Here is a 12,356-nt window from a genome sequence, read left to right as displayed (position 1 = left end):
GCAGGAGTTCATTCCCATGACGTCCCATGGAGAGACCTCCCATTCAGCTGTGCCATAAGAGGGAGGCAGTAATTAGGCATTTCATCACCCCAAGTTGCTCTCCCACATCTCTTTGGTTGTGGTTACAAAGGCTTTATAAGTTATTGCCTCTCTACCCTTTCCACAGGAAATTGTGCAAGGAAACCTAGAAGAGAAGTTGGTGGAGGGGGGGGGGGGGTGGGGAAAACGTGTACGGTATACTATATTTTAACTATTAATCCATGTCCATGCATGCTTAATAAGCAGAAAAGACAAGAGTCTCATCCTGCACAGCAAATATCAATCACTAGACTACATGACCTTATCTGCAAAGTGCCCAGTGAAGCTTTTTTCAGTGTCATTTTGTTAGTTATGTTTAAAGCTTAACAGTGGAGTGAGTACCATTGGTGTAGAAGTTTTTATAAAAAGCTGCTCAGAATTTTTCCAACTCTAATACTTAATCAAAATTATTGACTCCCTAATACATTTAAAATATAATCATGTAGAAAGATTGTGTGGTTTTTTTTTTGCACTTGTTATGGTACCGATATAGTTCATCCATGACTTCAAATATTGAGTTATACAGTCAACCTCACCAAGGAATCCCTTCAAATGAAAATACAATATCCTCCACATTTTATTTTTTTTCCTATGTTACTTTAAACAAAACCAGTCACTTTTTTTCCCCTGAAGTTTCCTCTCTCTCTTGACCCCCCCCCCCACCCCAACACAATTTCCTCCCTCATTTATACTGGGGTAGGCAGCTTATCAAAGAGGTCATTCTTCAAGACGGAATTTAGATAGTAAATGTTGGCATGTTATTTGACCACAGAGGCTAACAGCTGGGTCCAGTCCTGTCATGCACTTACCCATTAAGGGTGGGACCCTGGCTGATTGTTCCTCTCCCTTGGCCAGGAATTTCAAAACCAAGTGCAATGCCCCCAACATCAAGGTTTAGATTCACTAGCCCAACATAAAGGATTTAACCCGGGACTTCCCTGCTCTACTTGGCTCAGTACCACACCAGGAGATATATTGCTGCACTGAGCTATTGAGGGAGATAAAATTCACTGTCAATTTTCTGAAACAGTCAGTAAGATACTCGAAACAGAAAAAGCTGTTAAACGTGGTCATCAAAAGGAACACCATCACTCAGCACCATAATATTCAATGAGTGCCCTAATAAAAGAGAGATGAATGTAATACTTGTCTGAACTTTCCCATTACTGTGCTCTCAGTTAGCAAATTTGGAATCCTAAAACCAACTGACAAAATATATCCAAACGCTGAAAGAGGTTTGATCAGTTTATTTCAGACATTATAGTCAAGAGTACTCTGCTGCCCTAAAAGGAGTGAAAACTTTAATCGTGTATTTCATACCACTGCCAGAGAGCCAAATGTGGGAGCAACAGTGTTTGCAGAGTAGTGGACATTACCACAGTCCTGTCTGCACAATCCCTCCTAGTACAGCAATGGAGCTTTTCTCTAGGGAGTGGGAAGATGGCAGAAAGAGAAAGGATTTTAAAGGCAAATAAAAAAAACTCACATTCTGAATGCCTGTCAGCTCTCCATTAATTTCTTCCAGTTTATGTGATAACTGTTCTGTGGATTTTTCCAGCTCCTTTAACTTCTTTAATTCAGCTTCCTCCTCAGGACTGTTCTGTGAGTTGAGAGAAAACAACCAATACAGGATGGATTGGTTCGTATTGAGGACTTGCAGGGGGGAAACTTGCATATATTTAGCGCATTATCACACTTCACAAACATCTCAAAGCACTTCATATAGAACAAATTACTTTTGAAATAACTTGTTACGTAGGCAAATGACATCAGTCATTGGGAAAATGCTGGAATCCATTATTAAGGAAGTGATAACAGGGCACTTAGAAAATCATAATATGATTAGGCAGAGTCAACATGATTTTATGAAAGGGAAATCGTGTTTGACAAATCTATTAAGAGTTTTTTGAGGATGTAACTAGCAGGGTCGATAAAGGGGAACCAGTGGAAGTAGTATATTTGGATTTTCAAAAGACATTTGATAAAGTGTCACATAAAATGGGTTGTTACGCATGGTAAGGGCTCATGGGGTTGGGGGTAACATATTAGCATGGATAGAGGATTGGTTAACAGACAGAAAACAGAGAGTAGAGATAAATGGGTCATTTTCAGTTTGGCAGGCTGTAACTAGTGGGGTGCCGCAAGGATCAGTGCTTGGGCCTCAGCTATTTACAATCTATATTAATGACTTAAGATGAAGGGACCAAGTGTAATGTATCCAGGTTTGCTGACAATACATAGGTAGGTGGGAAAGTGAGCTGTAAGGAGGACACAAAGAATCTGCAAAGGGATATAGACAGGTTAAGTGAGTGGGCAAGAAGGTGGCAGATGTGAGGTGGAAATGTGAGGTTATTCACTTTGGTAGGAAGAATAGAAAAACTGAATATTTTTGAAATGGTGAGAAACTTTTAAATGTTGGTGTTCAGAGAGACTTGGGTGTCCTCGTACAAGAAACACAAAAAAGTTAGCATGCAGGTACAGCAAGCAATTAGGAAAGCAAATGGCATGTTGCTCTTTATTGCAAGGGGGTTGGAATACAAGAGTAAGGAAGTCTTATTACAATTGTACAGGGCTTTGGTGAGACCTCACCTGGAGTAGTGTGTGTAGTTTTGGTCTCCTTATCTAAGGAAGGATATACTTGCCTTAGAGGTGGTGCAACAAAAGTTCACTAGATTGATTCCTGGGATGAGAGGGTTGTCCTATGAGGAGAGATTGAGTAGAATGGGCCTCTACTCTCTGAAGTTTAGAAGAATGAGAGGTGATCTCATTGAAACATGTAAGATTCTGAGAGGACTTGACAGGGTAGATGCCGAGAGGTTGTTTCCCCTGGCTGGAGAGTCTAGAACTAAGGGGGATAGTTGCAGGATAAGGGGTCAGCCATTTAGGACTGAGGTGAGGAGGAATTTCTTCACTCAGAGGGTTGAATGTCTTTATAATTCTCTACCCCAGAGGGCTGTGGATGCTGAGTCATTGAGTATATTCAAGGCTGAGAAAGATAGATTTTTGGACTCTAGGGGAAATCAAGGGATATGGGGATCGGGCAGGAAAGTGGAGTTGAGGTTGAAGATCAGCCATGATCTGAATGAATGGCGGAGCAGGCTCGAGGGGCCGTATGACCTACTCCTGCTCCTATTTCTTATGTTCTTATATGGCAACCACTTTGCACACAACAAGATCCCATGAGCAACAATAAAATGAACGACCAGTTCATCTGTTTTTGGTAATGTTGGTTAAGGGATGAATATTTACCAGGACACTGGGAGAATTCGATCTCTTCTAATGTATTAAGGTATCCTTAAAGTTCCTTTGAACCAGTAGAACAGGCAGTAGGGCCTCATTTTAACATCTCGTTTGAAGGATGACAACTGCAACAATGTAACACTCCCTCAGTACTGCTTTGAAGTGTCAGCCCAGATAATGTGCTCACGTTCTGGAGTGGGGCCTCAACACAAAACTTCTTGACTCAGAGGCAAGAGTGCTACTAAATAAACAAAAAGCAAAACACTGCAAGTGCTAACAACTGAACCAAGCTGACACTATAACTAATTAAGTTACCCTAAAATGCCTAGACATGTAGGAAAGGGCAAGGTCAGAATGTTTAATTACCTATGACAGGTGCTTGGCTTTAGTGACAAACAAAAAAAAAAATTGACTTTGTGGTATCATTAGTTCTTTGACCAAAACAAAGATTATTTGAAAGAATGGCAATTATTTAACATCCTGCTGATGGATTACCGAAAAGGTCAACCATGTTAAAATTATAAAAGTCAAACATCTTTGATTATATAAATGTATTTCGCCTGTTGGACAAGTTGACATCAATCCATGAAATAATTCTTGCAGTGAGTGTATATAAAGAACAGATACGTGGATTGAATTGGACATCAGTTAATTCCTCAAAATACAGATTGGAGGCTGGGCATTTCCCTACAGAGGAAGGGAAAATGTCATCGGCCAAGTCACCCAAGATTACCCTCATGCCCCTTACGGAGTGACAGAAGCCTTGGAGCAGGTAGTTCATCTGCTCTGCTGGCTAAGGAAATGGCGCATGGCCTAGGAAAACCTGAGTGAAGGGAGGAGAAAACAGAAAAACATTTATATGTTTTAAAAAGAGAAAATATAAATTCCACTGGGAAAGCTCAAAATGCTAAATCTTAAGGTTTTCTAAGACAGCTGGAAAAATTCTTTGAAATGGAAAAAATTAAAATTTTACCTTTTTACCAATCATCATTATTTTACAGCCGTTTTTAACACCAAGAACAGACAACGGTTGTTCCATCTCTTTAAGCGATTTACCTACATGACAAAAATAGAAAACATTTAAATTTTGTTAGTTTTTTTGACGCTTTTTGGGAAACAATATTATTAATCAGACACATGCAGTGTCTGATGGCTTTGGTAGCCTGGCAGTTATGGTACTGCACTAGCAACTCCGGGGATGTAAATTCAAATCCTACCATGGCAAATTATAAAACTGAATTCAAAAAAATTTGGCAATTAATGGGTTAGCACCAGAAAATGAAAGCTGTCATAAAAAACAAATTTGTTCACTAATGTGTTTCAGAGAAGAGAACCTGCCATCTCGACTTAGTCTGGCCTACATGTAACTCCAGTCCCACACTACATGGGTGATTATTAATTTTCTCAGGGCATTAAATGCTGCCCTACCAGTGTTACCAAAATCCCATGAACTAATACAAAACAAGTTTGAAAAGATTTCATAGATCTCAGCTTAAAATCCTTACATGTTGAGTACCTCAGACAGTATTTCTTTGAACTGTAAAGAAGTGGCGTTTCATGGGTTGCAGGGTCTCCCAGGTACATCCCTGTGATTTCTTAGCCTCAAGTATGCTGCGAGGGACAGGAACAAAGTGGAGACTTGGTGTTCTTTCCTCCTCCCTCAAAATGATGGAAGGAGAGTCACTGGGCCTCTCTTGTGCACCATGAAACATCAAGCTGAGTAGGAGCATATGGAGATGCTGCTTTAAATATTAGTATTTCAATTAAACAGTTAAATCCAAACTGGAGGAGAGTGAGTCAGTCGGCAGGATAGAGTTTGCAGACAAGCAGTGAGTGCCTGAATGTAATGTTGCTTTTCAGACATAGACGATGAAGGAACGGCGATATATTTTCAAGTCAGGATGGTGTGTGACTTGGAGGAGAACGTGCAGGTGGTGTTGTTCCAATGTGCCTGCTGCCCTTGTCCTTCTAGGTGGTAGAGGTCGTGGGTTTGGGAGGTGCTGTAGAAGAAGCCTTGACGAGTTGCTGCTGTGCATCTTGTGGATGGTACATACTGCAGCCACGGTGTGCCGGTGGTGGAGAGAGTGAATATTTAAGGTGATGGATGGGGTGCCAATCAAGCAGGCTGCTTTGTCCTGGATGGTGTCGAGCTTCTTGAGTGTTGTTGGAGTTGCACTCATCCAGGCAAGTGGATAGTATTCCATCACACTCCTGACTTGTGCCTTGTAGATGGTGGAAAGGCTTTGGGGAGTCAGGAGGTGAGTCACTCGCCACAGAATATCCAGCCTCTGACCTGCTCTTGTAGCCACAGTATTTGTGTGACTGGTCAGTTTGGTTTAGTTTCTGGTCAGTGGTGACCCCCAGGATGTTGACAGTGGGGGATTCGGCGATGGTAATGCCGTGGACTGTCAAGGGTTAGACTCTCTCTTGTTGGAGATGGTCATTGCCTGGCACTTGTCTGGTGCGAATGTTACTCGCCACTTATCAGCCCAAGCCTGGATGTTGTCCACGTCTTGCCGCATGTGGGCACGGACTGATGCATTATCTGAGAGGTTGCGAATGGAACTGAACTGAACATCGTGCAATCTGCAAACATCCCACTTCTGACCTTATGATGGAGGGAAGGTCATTGATGAAGCAGCTAAAGATGGTTGGGTCTAGGACACTGGCTTGAGGAACTCCTGACTCGATATCCTGGGGCTGAGATGATTGGCCTCCAACAACCACTAACATCTTCCTTTGTGCTAGGTGTGACTCCAGCCACTGGAGAGTTTTCCCCTGATTCCCATTGACTTCAATTTTACTAGGGCGCCTCGATGCCTCACTCGGTCAAATGCTGCCTTAATGTCAAGGGCAGTCACTCTCACCTCAGTTCTGGAATTCAGCTCTTTTGTCCATGTTTGGACCAAGGCTGAAATGAGGTCTGGAGCCGAGTGGTCCTGGCGGAACCCAAACTGAGCATCGGTGAGCAGGTTATTGGTGAGTAAGTGCCGCTTGATTGCACCATCGATGACACCTGATGATTGAGAGTAGACTGATGGGGCGGTAATTGGCAGGATTGGATTTGACCTGCTTTTTGTGGACAGGACACACCTGGGCAATTTTCCACATTGTCGGGTAGATAACTGTGTTGAAGCTGTACTGGAACAGTGTGGCTAGAGGCGCAGCTAGTTCTGGAGCACAAGTCTTCAGCACTGCAACTGGGATGTTATCAGGGTCCATAGCCTTTGTTGTATCCAGTGCACTCAGCCGTTTCTTGATATCACGTGGAGTGAATCAAACTGACTGAAGACTGGCTTCTGTGATGGTGTGGATATCGGGAGGAGGCCGAGATGGATCATCCACTCGGCACTTCTGACTGAAGACGGTTGCAAACACTTCAGCCTTGTCTTTTGCACTCACGTGCTGGGCTCTGCCATCATTGAGGATGGGGATGTTCATGGAGCCTCCTCCCGTACAATTTAAATGAAGAACTAGAATTTAGAAACTGAATGCAAATTGGTCAAATTCACTGGCAAAATCAAACTGGAGGGGCAATCACATTAGAAGAGGCAGCCAATGATTTACAAAAGGAATTAAGTAAAAGGTGTAAGTGGGCAGACCAGTGGCAGGTGACATTTAATAGATATAATTGCAAAGTAGTTCACATAGGAACAGAAAAACCCAATGCACAAGTCAGGAGTGTGATGGAATATTCTCCGCTTGCCTGGATGAGTGCAGCTCCAACAACACTCAAGAAGCTCAACATCATCCAGGACAATGCAGCCCGCTTGATTGGCACCCCATCCACCACCCTAAACATTCACTCCCTTCACCACTGGCGCACCGTGGCTGCAGTGTGTACCATCTACAAGATGCACTGCAGCAACTCACCAAGGCTTCTTCGACAGCACTTCCCAAACCCACGACCTCTACCACCTAGAAGGACAAGGGCAGCAGACGCATGGGAACACCACCACCTGCATGTTCCCCTCCAAGTCATACACCATCCTGACTTGGAAATATATCACCGTTCCTTCATCGTCGCTGGGTCAAAATCTTGGAACTCCCTAACAGCACTGTGGGAGAACCTTCACCACACGGACTGCAGCAGTTCAAGGCGGCAGCTCACCACCACCTTCTCAAGGGCAATTAGGGATGGGCAATAAATGCTGGCCTTGCCAGCGACACCAACATCCCATGAATGAATAAAAAAAACCTCCACAAATGGTGCTGAAACAGCCCTGGGTGAAATTGAATGAGGTCTAAGATTATTAATAGACTTGGCAGTTAACATTCATTTCACAGCAATCAACAAAATAAATAGAATGCTGAACTAATATATCTAAAACAGCACCGTACAACTCGATGAAGTAGAAGCTAAAAGTGTAGTGCTCTGGGGATTACTAAGTATTGTGTCTACTGTTGGGCCACAGACATTCAAACCCTGTTGGAAGTACATAAAAGAACCACAAAGTTCATCCCTAGCGTCAGAGAACGGAGTTATGAGTAGAAGAACACGGACTTTTCAACTACAACAACAACAACTTGCATTTATATAGCGCCTTTAACGTAGTAAAACGTCCCAAGGCGCTTCACAGGAGTGTTATCAAACACAGAGATCTCAGAGGATTGTAGGGTTGGAGGAAGTCACAGAGACAGGGACGGGCGAGGCCATGGAGGGATTTGAAACATGGATGAGAATTTTAAAATCGAGGCGTTGCTGGACCGGGAGCCAATGTAGGTCAGTGAGCAACTGACATGAGACAACTAAGAACAGGCCTCATATAGGTATATGATACTAAACGGTATAGAAAAAATAAATCCAGTACAATACTTCATGTTAAACCATGACAGTATGGCAAGTGAACACAAATTCAAATTGACAAAAGACAAACTTACTACTGAAGTCAAGAGGTTGTTCACACAAAGCGTGATCAACATATGGGTAGCATAATGGAAGCAAAGAAATCCACAATCATCAACTGAATGCAGTGATGGATGGCTCTAGGATGGGTCCAATGGCCTCGTTCATCCCTATCCATCCTGTAATTTAATGTATTATGGTTATAAGTTTTTATCTCAAAATATAGTGTATTCTGCTCTATAGAGTCCCAGGTGCTATAGATCTGTTAGTGTTATGTGAGAGAGAGCTCAAGAATACCCAATACAATAGTAAATTCCCTAGGTTCTAGAACGGTCCCAGTGGATTGAAAGGTAGCAAATGTATCCCCGCTATTCAAGAAAGGAGGGAGAGAGAAAACAGGGAATTACAGGCCAGTTAGCCTGACATCAGTTATCGGGTAAATGCTGGAATCCATTGTTAAGGAAGTGGTAACAGGGAACTTAGAAAATCATAATATGATTAGGCAGAGTCAACATGGTTTTATGAAAGGGAAATTGTGTTTGACAAATTTATTAGAGTTTTTTTTAAGGGTGTAACTAGCAGGGTAGATAAAGGGGAACCAGTGGATGTAGTATATTTGGATTTTCAAAAGGCATTCGATAAGGTGCCACATAAAAGGTTGTTACGCAAGATAAGGGCTCATGGGGTTGGGGATAATATATTAGCATGGATAGAGGATTGGTTAACGGACAGAAAAAAAAGAGTAAGGATAAACATCCATTTTCAGGTTGGCAGGCTGTAACTAGTGGGGTACCGCAAGGATCAGTGCTTGGGCCTCAGCTATTTATAATCTATATTAATGACTTGGATGAAGGGACAGAGTGTAATGTATCCAAGTTTGCTGATGATACAAAGGTAGGTGGGAAAGTAAGCTGTGAGGAGGACACAAAGAGTCTGCAAAGGGATATCGACAGGTTAAGTGAGTGGGCGAGAAGGTGGCAGATGGAGTATAATGTGGTGAAATGTGAGGTTATTCACTTCGGTAGGAAGAATAGAAAAACAGAATTTTTTTTTTTAAATAGTGAGAAATTATTAAATGTTGGTGTTCAAAGGGATTTGGGTGTCCTCGTACAAGAAACACAAAAGTTGCATGCAGGTACAGCAAGCAATTAGGAAAGCAAATGGTATGTTGGTCTTGCAAGGGGCTTGGAGTATAAGAGTCTTACTACAATTGTACAGGGCTTTGGTGAGACCTCACCTGGAGTACTGTGTACAGTTTTGGTCTCCTTATCTAAGGAAGGAAAAACTTGCCTTAGAGGCGGCGAAGCGAAGATTCAGTAGATTAATTCCTGGGATGAGAGGGTTGTCCTATGAGGAGAAATAGGGTAGATTGGGCCTATACTCTCTGGAGTTTAGAAGAATGAAGGGTGATCTCATTGAAACACATAAGATTCGACAGGAGCTTGACAGGGTAGAGGCTGAGAGGTTGTTTCCCCTGGCTGGAGAGTCTGGAACTAGGGGGCATAGTCGCAGGATAAGGGGTTGGCCATTTAAGACTGAGATGAGGAGGAATTTCTTCACACAGAGGGTCGTGGATCTTTGGAATTCTCTACCCCAGAGGGCTGTGGATGCTGAGTGCTGAGTTGTTGAATATGTTCAGGGCTGAGATAGAGAGATTTTTGGACTCTAGGGGAATCGAGGGATATGGGGATCGGGCGGGAAGGTGGAGCTTAGGTCAAAGATCAGCCATGACCCTACTGAATGGCAGAGCAGGCTCGAGAGGCCGTATGGCCAACTTCTGCTCCTATTTCTTAGGTTCTTAAAAATTTTCAACTGTGGTAATGTTATACAACAGTTACAGTAATGCAAGAAATTAACAGACCATCTCAAGTTTATCATAGTAGGTACAGCACAGGAGGCCACCATTCAGCCCATCGTGCCTGTGCTGACTCTTTGAAAGGGCTATCCAATTAGTCCCATTCCCCTGCTCTTTCCCCATGGCCCTGTACATTTTCCTTCAAGTATTTATTCAATTCCCTTTTGAAAGTTACTATTGAATCTGCTTCCACCACCCTTTCAGGCAGTGCATTCCAGATCATTACAACTTGCTGCGTAAAAAAATGTTTCCTCATGTCGCCTCTGGCTCTTTTGCCGATCACCTTAAATCTGCGTCCTCTCGTTACTGACCCTTCTGGCACTAGAAACAGTTTCTCCTTATTTACACTATCAAAATCGTTCATGATTTTGAATACCTGCATCAAATCTCCCCTTAACCTTCTCTGTTCTAAGGAGAACACCCTCAGCTTCTCCAATCTCTATACATAACTGAAGTCCCTCATCCCTGGTACCATTCTAGTAAATCTCTTCTGCATCCTCTCGAAGGCTTTGACATCTTTCCTAAAGTGTGGTGTCCAGAATTGAACACAATACTCCAGCTGAGGCATAAGCAGTGCTCATTGACTTACACTGGTTCCCAGTCCGGCAATGCCTCATTTTTATAAAGGTTGAGCATAACTTCCTTGCTTTTGCACTTTATGCCTCTGGAATTTTTGTCTTTCAAGGTCAGTGATGAGTGTACAACTGAATGGAACTTATTTTCCACTTTTTGGCATTCAGTGTCTCCACACACTAGTCCAAATCCCCACACTTACCATACTACTAACCTGTCTGAATATAATCGTCAAAGTATTATCATGGGTAGTTTTGTACTACACCACATCACCACTAGAAATTACATCACGACTGCTTGAACTCAAACCATGTAGAAAGCTCAGAACCAAGAGAATTTCATCCCAAGAGTGAAGTCTGCATTCAGGTTCTGGGGTCCTGGGTATGAACCCACAACATTCATTTCCCCAACAGGAGGTTTGAGAGTGTGTTTTCTGTGCAATAAACTACAAAACTATTTTATTTTACATTTAAGCACAGAAATGTTTTTTCATTCTCAAATCATTGAAGTAGCCATGACAATACTTTGACACTTATGTTCAGGCACGTTAATAGTATGGCAAGTGCCTACTATTAAGTTTCAGAGGAGCACAAAAGACAATAAATAGCCATAATAGGGGGAAATTATTTTGTACATTGTCCATACTACCAGTAGAACATGCATACCTTTAAAGATTAGTTTCTGCAGTTGCTGGGGTACCCCAGTGACTTGAGCAATGACTGTTGCCATGTCCTGTAATGTAGGTTCACAGCCTTCCTGTTCTGCTGAAATTTCAATCTTGTGTTTTGAACTGCCTGAAAATGAAATACAAATCCATATCAGTAAACATCTTTATATCCTGTTCCTTATTACACTGCACTGTTTTTAAAAAGGCAGCACCATAATCGCCGTAGTAAGCAGATGAGCATATTCAGTTTTATTATTACACACAATGAGATTTAGGTCTTCTGTTGATTCAAACTGCTTTTTCTCTATACATAAGCATCCCTTTAGTCTTAAGCCACAATTGCTCATTGGCTATAAGAAATACACAACTTTATTCCCAGTTTTCATTAATATCACCGACAGATCTCACTGTCCGTGAACAGATTAATCAGAGGTTACTCTGCCCCTCCATCCATTGCACCGGCCGATCTCGGCTGCAAAAGGACTGAATGCAACTAACCCAGCCAGCCAGGCTCATTTTGTAATGGTGGAACCGGACGGGCTCAGTCTGCAGACAGACCGACCGAGCCCGGGCCGTGCACCGACCGACCGACCGAGCCCGGGCCGTGCACCGACCGACCGACCGACCGAGCCCGGGCCGTGCACCGACCGACCGACCGACCGAGCCCGGGCCGTGCACCGACCGACCGACCGAGCCCGGGCCGTGCACCGACCGACCGACCGAGCCCGGGCCGTGCACCGACCGACCGACCGAGCCCGGGCCGTGCACCGACCGACCGACCGAGCCCGGGCCGTGCACCGACCGACCGACCGACCGAGCCCGGGCCGTGCACCGACCGACCGACCGAGCCCGGGCCGTGCACCGCCCGCCCGCCCCCCTGCTCCTTGTGCTGGTGACTCTCCTGTTCCGCTTGAATTAAAGATCAGAGCAGTTGCCTGGCGCCAGCTGACAGGAGCCCGGGCACAGCCACCATCCCTCGCCATCTGACGGACGCAGCACTCGGTGGTTCCCCGGCCATTACCGTGCATCAGTGTGAGCCCCACCGCGGCGCCAGACATCGCTCCTCCGCTTGCACTTCCACCCGGCACACTCAACTT

General features: G+C 43.8%; 1 protein-coding gene across 1 annotated transcript in view; it reads right to left on the bottom strand.

The window, feature by feature from the left end:
• Nucleotides 1-12,356, bottom strand: part of bag1 (BCL2 associated athanogene 1) — an 18,174-nt gene extending 5,818 nt beyond the window's left edge. Inside the window, exons 1-4 of the mRNA XM_068004686.1 lie at nt 12,281-12,356; nt 11,258-11,386; nt 4,292-4,374; nt 1,565-1,678 (exon numbers count right to left, since the gene is read on the bottom strand). Coding sequence (XP_067860787.1) covers nt 1,565-1,678; nt 4,292-4,374; nt 11,258-11,386; nt 12,281-12,317 — 363 coding nt within the window. The 5' untranslated portion in view covers nt 12,318-12,356. The remainder of the gene's footprint in view (nt 1-1,564; nt 1,679-4,291; nt 4,375-11,257; nt 11,387-12,280) is intronic.

This window comes from Heptranchias perlo, chromosome 2, assembly GCF_035084215.1.
Source record: "Heptranchias perlo isolate sHepPer1 chromosome 2, sHepPer1.hap1, whole genome shotgun sequence".
Taxonomy (NCBI): Eukaryota; Metazoa; Chordata; class Chondrichthyes; order Hexanchiformes; family Hexanchidae; genus Heptranchias; species Heptranchias perlo.
Note: the sequence above shows the minus strand (reverse complement) of the source record. Positions and strands in the feature narration are given on the sequence as shown.